Below are 20,579 nucleotides of genomic sequence, written 5' to 3'. Positions count from 1 at the left end.
TCTTCCTTCTAAGGCCCTGCTCAAATATCTGCCTTCCAGAATTCCCACCCCATGTAAACTTCCTTCAGAATTAATTCCATTATTTGCTGGGTATGGTGGCTCACGCCTGTAATTCCTACACTTTGAGAGGCCAAAGCGGGTGGATCACTTGAGGTCAGGAGTTCAAGACGAGCCTGGCCAACATGGCAAAACCTTGTCTCTCCCAAAAATACAAAACTTAGCCAGGCGTGGTGGCGCACGCCTGTAATCCCAGCTACTTGGGTGACTGAGGCATAACAATCACCTGAACCTGGGAAGTTAAGGTTGCGGTGAGCTGAGATTATACCACTGCACTCCAGCCTAGGCAACACAGCGAGACTGTCTCAAAAAAAAAAAAAAAGAAAAAGAATTAATTCTATCATCCCCTTACTTCCCACACCACCTAGTATAAGCGCCATGAGGCCATGAGGGCAGGTGCAATGTCTGTCTTCTTCATGACTATGTCCCCAGGACTGAGCACAGTGTCTAGCACATGGTACATGTTCAAAATATATTTGTTGAATGAATGAATGCATCTCCATTCTATTATGTTGCATATATTATTTAGGTTGTTTGTTTGTTTTTTGAGACAGAGTCTCACTCTGTCACCCAGGCTGGAGTGCAGTGGTACGATCTCAGCTCACTGCAACCTCCAGGTCCCAGTTTCAAGCAATTCTCCTGTCTCAGCCTCCTGAGTAGCTGGGACTACAGGTGCCTGCCACCACGCCCAGCTGATTTTTGTATTTTTAGTAGAGACGGGGTTTCACCATATTGGTCAGGCTGGTCTTGAACTCCTGACCTCAGGTGATCCACCCACCTCGGCCTCCCAAAGTGCTGGGATTACAGGTGTGAACCACCGCACCCAGCCTATTATTTAGTTCTTTAAATGTCTTCCTTTCCCTCAAGACTGCCAATTTCTTCTATAGTGAGGTCCACAGCTTTATTCATCTTTTATCTCTCTGAGGCATAAAGAGGACAGAGGTGAGCCTCGGCCCAGAAGGTGGCATTTATTTTGCTAAAATTCCAAAGCTTGCTCTCAGATCAACTAGCATCACAGTGAATTCCTTTGCTTTTATATTATCTTTGAGCCCAAACTAAGCTTCTGACGTGAAAGGGTGGCCCTAAGTTCTGAAAATTATCTGCCTCCCCAACCCCAGGCCTGAGCCTAACTGAGCCCAAATGTAGTGTCCCTTGGGTCTACATATCTCCTAATTGAGGGTGAACTCCCTTCTCTCCCTGGGCTCCTCTGACTGCCATTGCAGTCTTGTCTCCCATTCCACCACCGGAATCATCTAGGACAGGATCACTATCTCAATCAAACGCTTAAAGAGGCAGGCTGGTAGCATAAACACCTGGGAAGTTAGAGGTACTGCCATCTAAAGGCAGAAGCTGGTTATTGCTTGGAGGAGTATGAGCCCAGAGCTCCGGTACGTCCCTAGAACATCTGATGTTTCAAGAAAAACTAGAAATCCAGAACTTTAAAAAAAAATGTGAAATCTCCCAATGTTTAAGTATTGGCAACTAATTCAATTTTTTCAATTAGGTAGGCCTAATTTTATTTTATTTTTTGAGACGGAGTCTCACTGTGTCACCCAGGCTGGAGTGCAGTGGCACAATCTTGGCTCACTGCAACCTCTGCCTCCCAGGTTCAAGCAATTCTCTGCCTCAGCCTCCCAAGTAGCTGGCATTACAGGTGCCTGCCACCATGCCCAGCTAATTTTTGTATTTTTAGTAGAGATGGGGTTTCACCATCTTGGCCAGGCTGGTCTTGAACTCCTGACCTTGTGATCTACCCACCTCAGCCTCCCAAAGTGCTGGATTACAGGCGTGAGCCACTGCACCCAGCCTAGATAGGCCTAATTTTAAAACATATGCACAGGCTAAATCTAACCTGTGAGCCGTGGTGTTCTTCACTCCTTTCAGCCTCTGACCACGTGATCTCACTGTTCTCCACTGGCACTCTATTTCCTTATCTGAGCATCAAGATTCAGACTATCTTTTGGCCTTATCTCCTGCCATCTTCCATGAGCCCCGCCCGACTCACCCAAATCTAGATCATATACTGCAACTTGCCATTCCAGGGACCCACACCAAGTTTTGTAATGTTTTGTTGTCTGCACGTGCTGTTCCGATTGATATTCATTGAGTCAACAAATATTTACTGATTAGCCAATCCAGCCCAGCACTGTGCTGGGGACATAACCTTAAACACCATAAACAAAGTTCCTGCTCTCATAGAGCTTACATTTGAGTTGTAGAGGTGGAGGTTACTCAAATAATCACAAAGAGGTAAATTCTTGTTGGTATTTTTTTTTTTTTTTTTTTTTTTTTGAGATGGGGTCTCACTCTGTCACCCAGGATGGAGTACAACGGCATGATCTCGGCTCACTGCAACCTCTACCTCCTGGACTCAAGCAATCCTCCCACCTCAGCAAGTAGCTGGTACCACAGGCTCACATCACTACGCCCAGAGAATTTTTTTGTTTGTTTGTTTTGTTTTGGTAGAGACAGGGTTTCGCCATGTTGCCCAGGCTGGTCTTGAACTCCTGAGCTCAAGTGATCCACCCAGTTTTGCCTCCCAAAATGCTGGGATTACAGGCATGAGCCACCACATCCAGTCCCAAAGAGGTAAATTTAAAAGATGCTGTTTTAGGAAAGAGCCATGAAAGCAGGTAACAAAGGGAACTAAGCTGACCTGCACTAGGGCGCCTGGACACCTTCCCTGAAGAAGCAGCAATTGACTAAATCTGAAGAATATATAGGAATTACAGTAGCTAAAAAAAAGAAGAGGAGCTAAAGAAAGAAAAGACGAGGGACTAGACTGGAGTAAGGGGGACAGTGATTGGAGTTTTAGGCTAAGGAACCAGAATGGGTGTGGTTGAGAGGAAGCAGGAGTCTGGCTTATTTGAGGAACTGAAAAAGGCCAGGGCTGCTAAGCACAGGAACCAGGCATGAGAATGGCATGAGATGAGGTACAAAAGCCAGGTGTAGCTGGGCACAGTGGCACCTGTAGTCTCAGCTATTTGGGAGGCTGAGGAAGGAGGATCATTTGAGGCCAGGAGTTGGAGGCTTCAGTGAGCTATGATGGCACCACTGCATTCCAGCCTGGGCAACACAGTGAGACCCAATCTCTATAAAAAAAGAAAAGAGGCCGGGCGTGATGGCTCATGCCTGTAATCCCAGCACTTTGGGAGGCTGAGGCGGACGGATCACCTGAGGTCGGGAGTTCAAGACCAGCCTGACCAACATGGAGAAACCCTGTCTTTACTAAAAATGCAAAATTGGCCGGACATGGTCACACATGTCTATAATCCCAGCTACTAGGGAGGCTGAGGCAGGGGAATCGCTTGAATCTGGGAGGCGGAGGTTGTGGTGAGCCGAGATTGTGCCATTGCACTCCAGCCTGGGCAACAAGAGTAAACTCTATCTCAAAAAAAGAGAAGAGAAGAGAAGACAGAAGAAAAGAAAAAAAAAAGAAAAGTCAGCCATGCAGGTAGGGGCAGGTCAAACATGTTAACAGGACTCGGGTCTTTATCCTAAAGGCAATAGGAAAAATATTATTCTGGCTTCTGAGTTGAAAATAGAAAAGGAGAAAAGGAGTGGAAGTAGGGGACCAGGTCAGAGGTGGCAGAAGTTCAAGAGAGGCATTATGGCACTTCAGATGGAGGCAGAGGCAGGAGAGACAGAGAAATGTGGATGGGATTTTCAGTATTTATGAGGTAAGCAACAAAGGACTTAAGAATGGTTTGTATGTGGTGGGGGTAGAGCGATGAGGCAGAGGAGGGAAGTTAGAACAAGTCTCAGATATCCAGCATGTGTAGTGAGTTAGGGATGCTGTTCCCTAAGATACAGATACTGAGGAGGAGCAGGTCAGTGGCGAAGGCAAAGGGTAGAGTGTGAGTTTGTTTATTTATTTATGTATTTTGAGACAGTCTTTCTCTGTCGCCCAGGCTGGAGCGCAGTGGCGCGATTTCGGCTCACTGTAACCTCTGCCTCCCAGGTTCAAGCGATTCTCCTGACTCAGCATCCTGAGTAGCTGGGATTAAAGGCAGGTGCCACTACACCTGGCTGACTTTTGTATTTTTAGTAGAGATGGGGTTTTGCTATGTTGGCCAGGCTCATCTCAAACTCCTGACCTCAGCTGATCCACCCGCCTCACCCTCCCAAAGTGCTGAGATCACAGGCATGAGCCACTGTGCCCAGCCTATTTACTTATTCATTTTTGAAATAGAGTTTTGTTCTTGTTGCCCAGGCTGGACTGCAATGATGCGATCTTGGCTCACTGCAACCTCCACCTCCCAGGTTCAAGCAATTCTCCTGCCTCAGCCTCCCAAAGAGCTGGGATTACAGGTGCCCGCCACCATGCCTAGGTAATTTTTATTTATTATTATTATTTACTATTTATTTATTATTATTATTATTATTTTAAATGGAGTCTCATTCTGTTGCCCAGGCTGGAGTGCAATGATGCAATCTCGGCTCACTGCAACTTCCACCTCTTGGGTTCAAGCGATTCTCCTGCCTTAGCCTCCCGAGTAACTGGGACTACTGGCGCCCACCACCACACCTGGCTAATTTTTGTATTTTTAGTAGATATGGGGTTTCAACATGTTGGCCAGGCTGGTCTAAAAACTCCTGACCTCAGGCGATCTGCCTGCCTTGGCCTCCCAAAGTGCTGGGATTGCAGACGTGACCCACTGCACCTGGCAAGCAGCTCACTTTCTGGTTAGCAGGACAGGCAGAAAAAAAAAAAAAAAAAAGACGATTATAATCCAAACATCACACAAGCCTCAGCAGTCTGTGGATTCAAATAAAGTCACATGAATGCTAATCACCCAAGTTCCTTTTCTTGCTCCAGCAAAGTCTCCTCCAAGTATTTCTGGGATTTCTCTAGGGATTTTTCACACAAGGCTGTCACTGGTCACATCAGCCTTGCTCTGATCCCTTCTACCTCTACCAAAGGTGCCTACTGTGGGAATGCCTGATGACCCTGTGGGCAGGACTCAGACTATTATGAGGCTGGCAAAGGGCAAGCCTCAAAGTGAACGACTCCTTCAATTCTGCTAGCCCTGTGTTCTCTCTCTTTCTGTGCTGGAGCAGGCCAGAGAGAGGAAAAGTTGCATGAAAGAGCTGGGTCCAGAGCAGCACTGCTAATGCCTGCAGTTTGGGTTCTGCTGGGGACATGTTGAGTTTCAGGAGCCTCTGAGATATCCAAATGAGGATGTCAGGGATGCAATTGGCTTTCTGGATTTGGAATTCAGAAGTTTGAGTTAGAGATCTAAATTCCAGAGCTGTAAACATGGAGGAGGGAGTACCAGCACAGGACCAAGCTTTGCTGAATTCCCAACATTTAAATGCCCTGGCCCTCCCTCCACCTGGCCACTTCCCAAATACCCAGCTTTCCTACCTCATCTGGGCAGTTGGTCAGTCACTCCCTCCCGTGCATGCCCATGTGTGTCTGCAGTCTTCTGTTACAACACCTTTCATTCTACATGGCAACTTGATTTACATATTTGTCTCCTTGAAAGTAGGGACTTTCTCTAATGTTGAATTTTGGTCTCCCCATCTCCCTCCCCTTCCCTCCACATATGTGGCGCCAAGTGGTGTTTAAATGAACTATACTTTTTTTTTTTTTTTTGAGACCGAGTATTGCTGTGTCGCCCAGGCTGGAATGCAACGGTGTGATCTCGGCTCACTGCAATCTCCACCTCGTATGTTCAAGCAATTCTCTGCCTCAGCCTCCCAAGTAGCTGGGATTACAGACACCCGCTACCATGCCTAATATTTTGTATTTTTAGTAAAGACAGGGTTTTATCATCTTGGCTAGCCTGGTCTTGAACTCCTGACCTCGTGATCCACGCACCTCAGCCTCCCAAAGTGCTGGGATTACAGACGTGAGCCACCGCGCCTGGCTGAACTACACTCTTGGAAGAGAAACTCTCCTGCCCAGGGCTGGGGCCTTTTGTCTCCTGGGAACTGGCTGTGATGCAGGAGAGGTAGATGGGGCCTGCAGATCTCCCACCTGCTGAGATCACACAGTTCAGGAGCTCTAGGCAAATTTCAATCCTTTCAGTCATTCCCTTAGTGAGTCATGTGAAAGTGAAAGTCTGCAGTAGGGTACTCAATAAATGTGTGTGGTGATCATAACAATGACCAATATTGCTTATGAAGTACCTACTAATTGCCAGCCTCTGTGCTAAGTGCTTTATAGACACTATCACTGTTAACCCTAACAGCCCTGGGGCAGACATTGTTATCTCTGTTTTTGTTTGTTTGTTTTGAGACAGAGTCTTGCTCTGTCACCCAGACTGGAGTGCAGTGGCGAGATCTCAGCTCCGCCTCCCATTCTCCTGCCTCAGGCTCCCCAGTAGCTGGGATTACAGGTGCGTGCCACCACACCCGGCTAATTTTTTTACTTCTAGTAGAGATGGGGTTTCACCATGTTGGCCAAGCTGGTCTCGAACTCCTGACCTTGTGATCCACCCACCTTGGCCTCCCAAAGTGATGGGATTACAGGTGTGAGCCACCGCGCCCAGCCATCTCTGTTTCATCAAGGAGAGGGAAAAGGAGTCTGAGCTAGTGTGATGGTTAATTTAGGTGTCAACTTCACTGGATTAAGGAATACCCAGAGGACTGATAAAGCATGATTTCTGGGTGTGTCTGTGAGTGTGTTCCCAGAGGAGAGTGGCCTGTGAGTGGACTGAGTGGTAGAGATCCACCCTCAATGTGGGCAGGCACCAGCTAATTGGCTAGGGCCCAGAATGAACACAAAAGGCAAAGAAGGGATTTCCTGTCTCTCTTCCTAAAGCTAGTACACTCTTCTTCTCCCATCCCTGGACATTAGATCTCCATGCTCTTCAGCCCTTGGACTCCAGGACTTACACCAGCAGCCCCTGGGTTCTCAGGCCTTCACCCTCTGAGTATCACACCACTGGTTTCCTTGGTTCTGAGGATCTCAGATTTGGACCGAGCCACATGACCGGCCTTCCAGGGTCTCCAGCTTGCAGAAAGCCTCCAATGGGACTTTTCAGCCTTCAAAATCATGTGAACCAATTGCCCTCACAAGTCCCCTCTCAAATGTCTATATCTATCTATATACCATATTTATTCTCTCTAAAGAATCCTGACTAATGTAGCAAAGCAAAACACTGTGCACAATCACCCAGCAGGTAAGAGGCAGAGCTACCAACCTCCATCTGAACCATTATGCACTGCTGCTGTACCCTATACCATAGTAACTGGATTAAGGGTAGAAGAAACTTTCTCCCTTTGGAACCTCCTCCTCCCCTGAAAACAAGCCTAGCTATACTCAGTGCAAATGATACAGATCAGAAAGTAGGACTTTCAGATCCACAGCCAACATAAAGCACCCACATATCTTCGTCAGGCACTGAAGGGCATAATAATGATTACTTCTGCTTATGAGCCTTACTATGAGGAGGTTTACACTGGTATTTGTTAATGTTCATAACAAGCCTTCAGGGTAGATGTCATTACCCCACTTTATAAAAGAGGAAACTAAGTTTCAGAGGTCTTCCAAATGATACACAGTGAGGACAAGGCATCGCTGGGTTGTTTGAATTTGCCCCACTCCAACCTCAGTCTTTTCACATGGCTGCTACCTTTCAGGTGGACCTAGGGCAGCATACTGTGGTCAACACAAAATAAACTCCAGACTTCTAGGCTTTCAGGGCAGAAATTACTCTTTCCAACGCCCGAGAAGGACCCCAAAATAGAACGCTGTTGCATCACTTAGTGGGTACATACACTGCAACCTCAACCACTCAGGGCCTGAGATTACCTTTAGGGTTCTCACCTGGAAGAAGAGCACATCTCTCCCGCTCAGCCTACTCTCAGGGAAAGCAAGTAAAGATGTGGCAAGCACCCAGAAAGACTGAGGGTTATTTTTTTGTTCTGTTTCCAGTGTTTTTAAAATTGTATATAGTTATGGCTACAACATGTTTTGCTACGCATATGCAGTAACTGTTTATTCTAGTCTAGAAAGGCCATAGATACCACTACCCAGCTCCTTCTCAGACATACATTTATCAAAGTTTTATTAGACTCAGCCCAAGGGATCTCTATTTGGGCATCTCATTACAGGGCAAGGACGCTTCAGCCATTTGTATCACCACCACTCAAGCATTATCTTCAAGGGCGGCAGTGGAAATGAGTTGCAAGGGAACTATAAATTCTCTTTGCCCCTTCCCCACTCTTCATGCAGTTGCTCTCTCAATCCACCTATTCCTTCAAGTCTGACACTGGATTACTCCCATTCCCTGAACACATTTCCCACATTCTCACCTCTGCTCATTTATTCCACTTCTCTTCGCCTGGAACTTATCCTCCCTTGGCCAAAATCTATCTTCTGCATTGAACTCCAACAGCACTTAATTTTTTCGCTTCTTTTTTTCTTTTTGACACTGAGTCTCACTCTGTTGCCCAGGCTGGAGTGCAGTGTGGCGCGATCTCGGCTCACTGCAACCTTCACCTCCCAGGTTCAAGTGATTCTCCTGCCTCACCCTCCCAAGTAGCTGGGATTACAGGCACATGCCACTGCGTTTGGCTTTTTTGTGTTTTTAGTAGAGATGGGGTTTCACTGTATTGACCAAGCTGGTCTTGAACTCCTGACCTCAGGTGATCCACCCACTTCGGCCTCCCAAAGTGCTGGGATTACAGGAGTGGGCCACTGCGCTCGCCCTTTTTGTTTTTATTTTTTATTTTTATTTTTATTTTTTTGAGACAAGGTCTCACTCTGTCATCCAGGCTGAGTGCAACGGGGACAGTAGTGGCTCACTGCAGCCTCAATCTCCCAGGCTCAAGCAGCAATCTTCCCACCTCTGTCTCTCAAGTAGCTGGGACAACAGGTGCATGCCACCACACCCAGCTAATTTATTTATTATTTGTAAAGATGAGGTCTCACTATGTTGCCCAGGCTGGTCTCGAACTCCTGGATGCAAGCGATCCTCCTGCCTTGGGATTACAGGCATGAGCCACTGCACCTGGCCTGCACTTAATTTTCAATTATCTTTTTGACATTCATCACATTTCATTCATTACAAGCACTCAAAAATATTTTTTTTCCTACTTGACTGAGGACAAGAGTCACTTCTTGAAACCTCAAAGTAAATGTATACATACTTTTTTTTTTTTTTTTTTGAGGAGGAGTCTCGCTCTGTCACCCAGGCTGGAGTGCAGTAGTGTGATCTCAGCTCACTGCAGCCTCCGCCTCCTGGGTTCCAGCGATTCTCCTGCCTCAGCCTCCCGAGTAGCTGGGATTACAGGCGCCTGCCACCACGCCCGGCTAGTTCTTACATTTTTAGTAGAGACAGGGTTTTGCCATGTTGGTCACGCTGGTCTCGAACTCCTCACTTCAGGTGATCCGCCCACCTCAGCCTCCCAAAATGCTGGGATTACAGACATAAGCCACCGCATCCAGGCTATATTTTATGTTACATATATATAATTTACGTGGATGTGTGTTTTGTTTTCATTTCTGTGGGTGACTTGGTAAATCCTCTCCCTTAACCCAAGAAGGCCTTTAGGTTCTCTAAAGGGTTCTAAGTTTCACATCCAAAAATCAACAGTTTCCAGGCACTCAGAAGACAATTTCCGAAGAAACTTTTTTCCTTGTTTTTTTTTTTGTTTGTTTGTTTGTTTTTGTTTTTTGTTATTTGAGACGGAGTCTCCCTCTGTTGCCCAGGTTGGAGTGCAGTGGCGTAATCTCGGCTCACTGCAGCCTCCGCCTCCCTGGTTCGAGCAATTCTCCTGCCTCAGCCTCCCAAGTAACTGGGATTACAGGCATGCACCATCATACCCGGTTAATTTTTATATTTTTAGTAGAGACGGGGTTTCACCATGTTGGCCAGGCTGGTCTCCACCTGGCCTCAGGTGATTCGCCCACCTCGGCCTCCCAAAGTGCTGAGATCACAGGCGTGAGCCACCGAGCCCGGTGGAAACTTTTATTCTAGAGATGAGGTCTCATTACATTGTCCAGACTGCTCTCAAACTCCTAGCCTCAAGTAATCCTCCCATCTAGGCCTCCCAAAGTGCTGGGATTACAGGCATGAGCCACCGCACGAGGCCCCAAAGACTTTTGAAAAGTGTGGGCTCATTAGGAGAACTGATCCAGAAGAAAAAGAGATGGGAGTGAGTGCTTTAAATGGAAGAAGAAAAAACTCTGTGAAGGGAACGAAAAGTTAGAGACAGCACCAGGCTTTTGATGGCTTATGGGACAACTAAGGACCTAAGGCTCCACCTGCATATAGCACTCCAGGATGTGGAGAACGCCGTGAGAGACTGTCCATCTGGCCTTTGAGAGTACTGGCAAGGGTCTCTTTAAGCAAGTCTGGAGTGGTAGAAGGAGCCACCCTAATGATGCAACTAACGTGGATTAAGGATCTGGTCTCCACTTTTTGGCGGAAGAATCACTTAATTGGCAATGACAACGGCAAAACAAAACACAATTCAGGGAAAGCAGTAAAATATATAAAAAGAGCTAAAATGCTTAAGATTTCCCTGACCAACAACGGCAACCGTTTTAGAACCGACTGGAATATATGTAATACTGGAAGTATATATACTGGAAACGACTTCTTGTGTTCCCTATGTCTGGGGCCCTTTTCTTTGCTAGATTTCAGATCTCTGATCCGAGCCATCCCTCTTAGTTCATGTCCTCCAGTAGCCTTCAGAGTTTCCACCGAGCCGTCCTTTCTCAATTTCTCCCTCCAGGTTTCCCTTCCCCAACTTCCCCTTCTGCATCGGACTCTCCCTTAGCCTTCCTTTCTCCCTCCTCTCTTCCTCCCCAGGCGGTCTCAATTCTCTCTCCCTCCCCTTTCCGTGTCCCTCACGGCAGTCTCCTTTTATTTCCTTACTTCGGTGACCGCCCCCCACCCCACTCCCCTCCCCACCCCACTCCCCACAGCCTCCCTCCGCTGCTCAGCCGTTGGAGAGGGCGTGGCCCCGCGAGTAACAGGTCTCCCGCCCCACACTCCGCGGGCCCGCGCGCAGACAAAGACATTCCACAGCTCCCGCCCCCTCCACGCACTAGGCCAGAAGAGGGAGGAGACACGTGTACCGCTAGCGCCGAGTCACGTGGAAAAGGAAACGAACGGAGCCGGCGGCCTCCCGCGCAAGCGCGTCAAGCTCTGGCCTGGCAGGCGCGGAGGGAAAGCCAGAGTCGGGAGGAGACTTCTTCGGACGCCGCGGCGGTGCGCAGGCGCCGTGGCCGGACTGGGGACTTTGTTCTCCGCGGAGAAACCCAAGGGCGGTGCCGGTGACTGGCTGCGCACGCGCGCCGCCTCATTTCCGGTGCTCTCTCTCGCTGGGTCGCTCGGGTCGGCTTCGGTCGCTACCGCTCCCGCTCTCCCACCCCCGCCAACCGCCGGTCGGGCCTCCGTCGCTGCCGCGTCGCTCTCTCGCTCCTTGGTTCGCACATCCTCCCCGATGCAGCGCCGGGACGACCCCGCCGCGCGCATGAGCCGGTCCTCGGGCCGCAGCGGCTCCATGGACCCCTCCGGTGCCCACCCCTCGGTGCGTCAGACGCCGTCTCGGCAGCCGCCGCTGCCTCACCGGTCCCGGGGAGGCGGAGGGGCATCCCGCGGAGGCGCCCGGGCCTCGCCCGCTACGCAGCCGCCACCGCTGCTGCCGCCCTCGGCCACGGGTCCCGACGCGACAGTGGGCGGGCCAGCGCCGACCCCGCTGCTGCCCCCTTCGGCCACAGCCTCGGTGAAGATGGAGCCGGAGAACAAGTACCTGCCAGAACTCATGGCCGAGAAGGACTCGCTCGACCCGTCCTTCACTCACGCCATGCAGCTGCTGACGGCAGGTAAGGGGGCCTCCTGGGTCCCTCTGGGTCGCCCGGCCATCCTGGGGCATGAGTGGCCCTGGCTTTGTTCCTCTCGCTTCCCGCCCCCTCGGGACCGAGGCAGTCGGGAGCTCCGGTGTCATCCTCATCTTTGGGAGCCTGGATTCCACATTCCCACCTCAGCCCGGAGTGCATGGGAGAATTTCTAGGCTGCAGTGGAGGCCCAAAGGCGACTTTGCGATCTCCTAGCGCTAACGTCTTGATGGATGGTGCTGAGCTCCCCGCCCCTTTCCCGACTCTTCCCTCCTCCCTCCTCTTGCGGCTGCCGGGCGCACAGATTCTTCCAGAAATTAACCTGTATTTCCCCCTTCCCCGAAAGGAAACCCTTTTTGATCGCGTATGGCGATGAGCGCCTCGACCAAGGTGTAGGAGGTGAAGACAGCCAGAGCGGGGAGGGACCGTGGGAGGAAGGGCCGAGGTGAGGTGGGGTGAGGCTGGAATGCCCGGTCCAGCGCCTCGCTGTCGCTGGGGCCGAGCCGGACTTAGCGGTAACCGCAGCTTAAGTTGCTGGGAGGAAGGAGCGATTTATGGGATCGGAGCTTGAGGTTTCCGAATCATATTTCCGACTAAGGCTGATAAAGTAAGAATTGCTACTGAGCCTGAAGGTTGTCCTCTCTCATTTTACACCGTGTGTTCACTATCATTGAAGAAGGAGTGAAATAACCCTAGAGACGGTGAAATGGGACGATAGGGTCTCCCGCATAGTTCACATAACGTTTCCCAACGAGATGGACAGAAATTGAGAGAAGTGGCATGATGCTTGTACTGAGTTAGTCTTTTTGTTGCTGTTTTTTACATTTTTGATTCAGTAGTGAAATAAATTAGAAATGAGAGCCTTTGTTCTGTAGATTAGCGCTCTTTTCCTGATCAGCACTAGCCAATCACCTAGTCGCTCTGATTTTTCCCTAAAGCTGTCTGACGTTCGCTTCTAGTTAAAACATTATTTTAATAAATATTTCTTATGATACCTAAATTTTAGTAGGCAAGTAAAAATTCACATCCTTCAACGCTGAATGAGTAGTTGGACTCTGTGGGAAGGTTAATATAATGGACAGTTCATTATGAAAATATTATCTCCCTCCCTTTGTTCTCTGTCTCCCAACACTGTAAGGTAAGGGATCTTTACCAGTGTGGTGTTCATCTTTTATGCTTTCTTAAGATAACTGTCAAAAACTATTGATCCTTAAAAGTTACTTAGAATTTTCAGTCTTCCCTCACTGCTTGACTAAGAAAGTGCTCTTTATTTTTAACCTGGGCTTTGTGGATTTTTTTTTTTTTTTTTTTAACACAACTGAATTTGGAGAAGTGTGATTGAGGTAATGTTGGTTTGGGATGTATGAATTCTTTCTAGCATGGATAAGTGTTAGTATATGTTGAGCCTGGCTTTTAAGGTATTTCTGAATTATCTTGCAAGGGGATTGCAGTGAAGTCACAACCCATTGTGAGGAAGTGAGACTTTGAAAAGATAGAATAGTAGTATTTAAGCTCTGGTAAAATCACATGGAAGGGGCGGGCGCGGAACCTGTAATCCCAGCACTTTAGGAGGCCCAGACGGGCGGATCACGAGGCCAGGAGTTCAAAACCAGCCTGACCAACATGGTGAAACCCCCGTCTCTACTAAAAATACAAAATTAGCCTGGCGTGGTGGCACATGCCTGTAATCCCAGCTACTTTGGAGGCTGAGGCAGGAGAATCGCTTGAACCTGGGAATCGAAGGTTGCAGGGAGCCCAGATTGCGCCATTGCACTCCGGTCTGAGCAACAAGAGCTAAACTCCATCGCAAAAAAGGAGAGAAAAAAAAAAAAAAGAACACATGGAAGAAAAATACAGCTAAGACTTCATGTTTGAGGTCTGAGCACTTTACATTAAATATTTAACCTATGAAATAAGAACTGTTATTATCCTCATTTTTTCAGATGAGGAAACCAAGGCACCCAGAGATTAATAATTTGCCTAAGGTAACAAAATTAGTAAGCAGCATAACCAGGGTTTTTAGTCAGTCTACACACCTTCCCCGTTCCCTCACTGTAGTGCCTGCTGCAAATTGTACTTTAAAAGTAAGCTATCATTGGACAAAATATTAAAATCTAACTGGCATGATAGGTGACCCCAAAAAAAAGTGTATTTGAAAGTATCAAAAAAAAAAAAAAAGACAAAATTTTGAAGGATGTGGATTTTGAATATAGACTTCTGTGTTAAGCAGATTGATATTTGGCAGTGACGACAGTCGAATGTATTTGCAGACATAAGGATTCAATCATCCATCTTTGTTTTCTGGAAGAGAAGTAATTTATTGTGTTAATATATTTATATACTAAGTAAAATGCTGTTATATATGTCAGTGTTCTGTTTCTGTTTTGTTTTTTTTTTTTTTGAGACGGATTTTCGCTCTTGTTGCCCGGGCTAGAGTGCAATGGCGCAATCTCGGCTCACCGCAACCTCTGCCTCCCAGGTTCAAGTGATTCTCCTACCTCGGCCTCCCTAGTAGCTGGGATTACAGGCATGTGCCACCACACCCGGCTAATTTTGTATTTTTAGCAGAGACTGGGTTTCTCCATGTTGGTCAGGCTGGTCTCGAACTCCTGTCTTCAGGTGATCCGCCCTTCTGGGCCTCCCAAAGTGCTGGGATTACAGGCATGAGCCACTGCACCCGGCCTCTTTTTCTACTTTCTTACAATTAGGAAAATATAAGTTAGTATAGGTGACTCAAGAATAAACATTTTGAATAGATTAGCAATCTGCAAAAGATCTTGGAGGGATAATCAAAAATCCATCCTTCAAAAGGATGGAAAAAGTGGAAAACATTTTACAAAGTCTGTTGAAACTTCAAAATAGTTAATTCCTTTATTTACAATATTCTCTAGAAATACATTAAGACCTTCCCAGTTCATTCTACAGGGCTAGCAAAACCTGCTATTAAAACTGGAAAATAAGGGCCGGGCATGGTGGCTCACGCCTGTAATCCCAGCACTTTGGGAGGCTGAGGCGGGCAAATCACGAGGTCAGGAGTTCAAGACCAGCCTGGCCAACTTGGTGAAACCCCTTCTCTACTAAAAATACAAAAAACTTCCCCAGGCGTGGTGGTGGGTGCCTGTAATCCTAGCTACTCTGAAGGCTGAGGCAGGAGAATCATTTGAACTCAGTAGGCAGAGGTTGCAGTGAACCCAGATTGCGCCACTGCACTCCAGCCTGGGCAGTAGTGTGAGACTCCGTCTCAAAAAAACAAACAAAAAACCTGGAAAGCAAGGCCAGGTGTGGTGGCCCATGCCTGTAATCCGAGCACTTTGGGATGCCGAGGCAGGCGGATCACTTGAGGTCAGGCTTTCGAGACCAACCTGACCAACATGGTAAAACCCAGTCTCTACTAAAAATACGAAAAATAGCTGGGTGTGGTGGCACGTGCCTGTAATCCCAGCTACTCAGGAGGCTGAGGCAGGAGAATCACTTGAACCTTAGGGGTAGAGGTTGCAGTGAGCGGAGATTGTGCCACTGCACTCCAGCCTGGGCAACAGAGTGAGACTCTGTCAAAAAAAAAAAAAATCGGGAACACCTTTTCTAGGAATGTGCTCAAAGAAACTTATACATGAGTACTTGGTTCATAAAATGGTGTGCCTTGTTCACAAAATGTTGCAACTTGTTTCACCATTCATTGGCTAATGTGATAGATTTACAATAGAAAATATTTGGCTGGGCACAGTTTCTCATGCCTGTAATCCCAGCATTTTGGGAGGCCTAGGCGGGTGGATTACCTGAGGTCAGGAGTTTGAGACCAGCCTGACCAACGTGGTGAAACCCTGTCTTTACAAAAACAAAAATTAGCTGGGTGTGGTGGCAGGTGCCTATAATCCTGGCTACTTGGGAGGCTGAGGCAGGAGAATCGCTGGAGGCAGAGGTTGCAGTGAGCTGAGATCTAGCCAACAAGTGAAACTCAATCTCAAGAAAAAAGAAAAGAAAAAGAAAAGAAGTATTTGTACAGCAGTGAAAATGGATGAACTACAGGCAACAACATGGAGAAATCTCCAAAATCTAATGTTATATGAAGAAAGTACATCCCATAAGACTACATATGGTATAATACTATTTCTGTAAAACAAAGCCTAGTAAGATTAAGCAGGATATCATTAAGTATACATTTGTCTGTGATAATGCAGTTTTGTTTTTGTTTTTGTTTTTGAGATGGAGTCTCACTCTGTCATCTCAGCTCACTGCAACCTCCACCTTTTGGTTTCAAGCAGTTCTGCCTCAGCCTCCTGAGTAGCTGGGATTACAGGCGCCCGCCACCATGCCTGGCTTATTTTTGTATTTTTAGTAGAGACGGGGTTTCTTTTTTTTTTTTTTTTGAGACGAAGTCTGGCTCTGTCGCCCAGGCTGGAGTGCGGTGGCCAGATCTCAGCTGACTGCAAGCTCCGCCTCCCAGGTTTACGCCATTCTCCTGCCTCCGCCTCCCAAGTAGCTGGGACTACAGGCGCCCGCCTCCTCGCCCGGCTAGTTTTTTTTTTTTTTGTATTCTTTAGTAGAGACGGGGTTTCACCGTATTAGCCAGGATGGTCTCGATCTCCTGACCTCGTGATCCGCCCGTCTCGGCCTCCCAAAGTGCTGGGATTACAGGCTTGAGCCACCGCGCCCGGCCAGAGATGGGGTTTCACCATGTTGGCCAAGCTGGTCTCGAATTCCTAACCTGGTGATCCTCCTGCTTTGGCCTGCCACTGTACTAACACTCAGACTGCCCGTGTTACAGGTGTGAGCCACCACGCCCAGACAAATGCAGGTTTTGTTTGTTTGTTTGTTTGTCTTTAACGAAACTAGATGTGCTTATTGGCTGGGTCTGGTGGCTCATGCCTGTAATCCCAGGACTTTGGGAGGCCAAGGTGAGAGGATCGCTTGAGCCCCAGTGAGAGCTTGTCTCTACAGAAAATTTAAAAATTAGCTGAGAATGGCAGCACACACCCATAGTCCCAGCTACTCGGGAGTCTGAGGCAGAAGGATCACTTGAACCCAGGAGATTGGTCTTAGGCTGAGGTGGAAGAACCGCTTGAACCCAGGAGGTCGAGGCTGCCTTGAGCTGAGATCGTGCCACTGCACTGCAGCCTGGGCAACAGTGAGACCCTGTGTCAAAAATAAATAAATAAATGTGCTTACCATATAGTTCAACAGTTGCATTCTTGGGTATTTATTTCAGGGAAATTAAAACTCAAGTTAACACAAAACCTGTACATGAATGTTCACAGCAGCTTTATTTGTAGTAGCCAAAAACTGGAAACAAACCGAATGCCTCCAGTAGGTAAATAAACTGGCACACCCATACCATGGAACAGTGCTCTGCAGTTTAAAAAAAAAGGGGGGGGGGGACTGTTAATAAATGTAGCAACTCGATTGATCACAAGAGAATTAAGCTGAGTAAAGAAAGCCAGTCTCAAAAGGTTATGTACTATATGATTTCATGAATATAACATTCTTGAAGAAACGAAATAGTGGAGATGAAGACTAGATTAGTGGTTGCCAATGGTGAGAGATGAGGGAAGACGGTGACTGGCTATCAAAGGGTAAGGATCCTCACGATGGAACTGTTCTGTATCTTGACTGTGGTGGTGGTCACATGAATCTGCTTAAATTGCATAGAACTAAGCAAACAAATAAGTGCCTGTAAAGGTGGTGAAATCCTAATAAAGTCAATGAATTCTTAATTTATTTTTTATTTTTATTTTTTATGAAACCTGTACAACAGATTTTCTTATTTTAATGTTAATGTTCTGATTGTGATACAGATACGCAAAATGTTAGGGGGAAAACTGAAGTATACAGGATCACTATTATTTCTTACAACTGCACATAAATCTACAGTTGCCTTAAAATTAAAAAAAAAAAAAAAACTTTTTTCAAAGATACGAAGCTCTGAGCTCTAAATTGTGCACTAAGGAAAAGATTTGGGAGACCATAGTCAGTATGGCAGAGTATTCTGCTGTCCTGGAATGTAAAAATTGAGCCCCTATGAAAGGGCTCTTAACAGGCCTTCGGGGGATTTTTTTTCTTAAACCAATACCCAGACTTTCTATACCCATAGCCAATATATGATATATTGTGAGTTTGTTTTTTTTTCTGGGTTGCTAATCAGTAGGTTCCATCAAATTCTCAAAGGGACCCGTGATTCCAAAAAAGATAAAGAACCTGTTGGCCTTGTGCTCTTGCTCGAAACAGTAATTTGTTAAATAGAACGAATGAAGTTGTTTCGTAACAGTAAGCTTACTGGACTTCTGATTCCAAAAGATGATACCAACAGAAACGGTGAGAATTATAAATTTGGGGATGATAAAGTTATGTGAGTTGTTTAAGGGAAGTTGAGGGTGTTAACAGTACTTCTTTTTTTTTTTTTTTTTTTTTTGAGACAGTGATGGGTTTAACTAAACCCCATCAGGGTTTCACCATGTTAGCCACAGTGGTCTTAATCTCCTGACCTCGTGATCTACCCACCTTGGCCTCCCAAAGTGCTGGGATTACAGGTGTGAGCCACCACGCCCCAGCCAGTATATTTCTTTAATTTGGTTAGTGGTTATAGATCCCTATTGTGTATCAAGCATTGTTCTGTACTAAGAATTATAGATACTCAGCAGTGGAAAGAATCCAGAGATTGTTAAACAACAGGCAAAGGAGAAGTGCTGTGTTTAGAAGTGTAGAACCAAGTATATTGGGTGGCTAGAGAGGGGTATGAAATGAACCCTGACCTCGTAGATCAATTCTGCTGAGAATCTTGCTCTCCTAGAAACACTTGCTCTGGACACCTTAGAAAATCTTGACCATTGTCTTATTCCTTATGCAGACCATATCAGACGTTCAGTTGGCTGGGCGCGGTGGCTCACGCTTGTAATCCCAGCCCTTTGGGAGGCCAAGGCGGGTTGATTACAAGGTCAGGAGATCGAGACCATCCTAGCTAACGTGGTGAAACCCTGCCTCTACTAAAAATAGAAAAATTAGCCGGGTGTGGTGGCACGTGCCTGTAGTCACCGGCTACTCGGGAGGCTGAGACAGGAGAATCACTGGAACCCAGGAGACAGAGGTTGCAGTGAGCTGAAATTGCGCCACTGCACTCAAACGTGCACTGCACTCAAGCGTGGGTGACAGAGCAAGACCCTGTCTCAAAAAAAAAAAAGTTCAGTTAATGATATATTTGTAGTAATTTGTTTTTAGTTAACCCAGCCTGGTTGATAAAGTTTGTATGTAATTTTCCCAAACTTATCTAGTATTAACATTTTTTAATACATTACATCTCTCTCTCGCCCTCTCTCTTTTTTTCTTACCATTTTTCTTATTAACATTCTCTTTTAAAGTCATACACCAAGCGTGTAGGAGAGCTGGGAATCAAACCCATTTTGTCTAGCTTCAAAACTCGTGTTCTTTCCTCGGAGACATATTAAGCATCATGGAAGCTTGCAGTCTGGTTGGGATAAAAAAAAAAAGTAGGGGGTGGGAAAGGTTAAGTTATAGTAAAAGATGAAGGAAATGTCAAAAGGTTAATTGAATTTACTCTGTTTGGTATAAGAAGTGACTTGGGTTTAAGTGTCTGCTATGTCACTAATTAGTTTTGAGATCTTGGACAAGTTATATAACTTTTCTGAGCCTGAGTTTCTTCATCTGTCAAATGAAGATAATACTGGTTACAAAGACGAAGTGAGATAATAAATATAAAATTCCTGACACATAGAAGGCAGTGGATAAGATATGATTGTTCTAAGTGGCCAGGAAACAAATGGGTCCACCTCTTGTGTTGTTTACACCTCAGCTTTGTTTTCTGTGGCTCTTGGGACATCCAAGGTCTCCAGGGACCCAAGCAGAGATTACTTAAAGAAGTCAGTTCCAAAAGGGCTATCTAGAAAGTACTTTTGCCTGAGGTTGAACCATTTTTAGGAAACTCCTTGATTTTTTTTCTTCACGCTTCAGTCTACTCTAGTTCTCCAGGGAAAGCAAGGACAAGGAGAGACATACAGAGTTGAAAAGGAAAAAAGAAAGACCATCAGACCACTGAACATCTGAGACACCCATAAAGCCTCTTTATTACCTTTAGGCTACATGCCAGTGTCTGAGGGTGTAAATTGTACTTCCCAAAATTTTATAAAAATCAGCTCTTCCTTGCTTAAATAAAGTATGCCCCCCACAAACACACACTCATCAAGAGACAATAGGAAAAGCATGAAATTAGAAGTTAGAGGCCCAGTGTGGTGGCTGACGCCTGTAATCCCAGCACTTTGGGAGGCCAAGGTGGGTGGATCACCTGAGATCAGGAGTTGAAGACCAGCCTGACCAACATGGTGAAACCTTGTTTCTACTAAAAATACAAAATTTAGCTGGGCACGGTGGCAGACACCTGTAATCCCAGCTACTCGGGAGGCTGAGGCAGGGAGAATTGCTTGAACCCGGGAAGCGGAGGTGGCAGTGAGCGAAGATTGCGCCACTGCACTCCAGCTTGGGCGACAGAGTGAGACTTCGTTTCAAAAAAAAAAGAGAAGGCCTGAGTTTTGGGGGTTTTCTAAAATTTTTTGTTAAATTTTTTTTAGAGACAGGGTCTTACTCTGTCACCCAAGCTGGAATGCAATAGCGCCATTATAGCTCACTGCAGCCTCCAGCTCCTGGTCTTAAGTGATCATCCTGCCTCAGCCTCTCTGGTAATTGGGACAACAGATACACACCAACACACTGAGCTAAT

The 20,579-nt window shown here is 46.6% G+C and overlaps 1 protein-coding gene across 5 annotated transcripts in view; it reads left to right on the top strand.

The window, feature by feature from the left end:
• The first annotated feature begins 11,165 nt into the window (after positions 1 to 11,165).
• KHDRBS1 (KH RNA binding domain containing, signal transduction associated 1) overlaps positions 11,166 to 20,579 on the top strand; it is a 46,361-nt gene continuing 36,947 nt past the window's right edge. For all 5 annotated transcript variants that reach the window (XR_002733164.2, XR_002733166.2, XR_002733167.2 and 2 more), the window contains exon 1: positions 11,166 to 11,845. Coding sequence is in view for 1 of the 5 variants with exons in the window: in XM_023219361.2 (XP_023075129.1) it covers positions 11,464 to 11,845 (382 nt within the window). In the remaining 4 variants the exon portion in view is untranslated. The remainder of the gene's footprint in view (positions 11,846 to 20,579) is intronic.

Source organism: Piliocolobus tephrosceles, chromosome 1 (assembly GCF_002776525.5).
Source record: "Piliocolobus tephrosceles isolate RC106 chromosome 1, ASM277652v3, whole genome shotgun sequence".
NCBI classification, from domain to species: domain Eukaryota; kingdom Metazoa; phylum Chordata; class Mammalia; order Primates; family Cercopithecidae; genus Piliocolobus; species Piliocolobus tephrosceles.
Note: the sequence above shows the minus strand (reverse complement) of the source record. Positions and strands in the feature narration are given on the sequence as shown.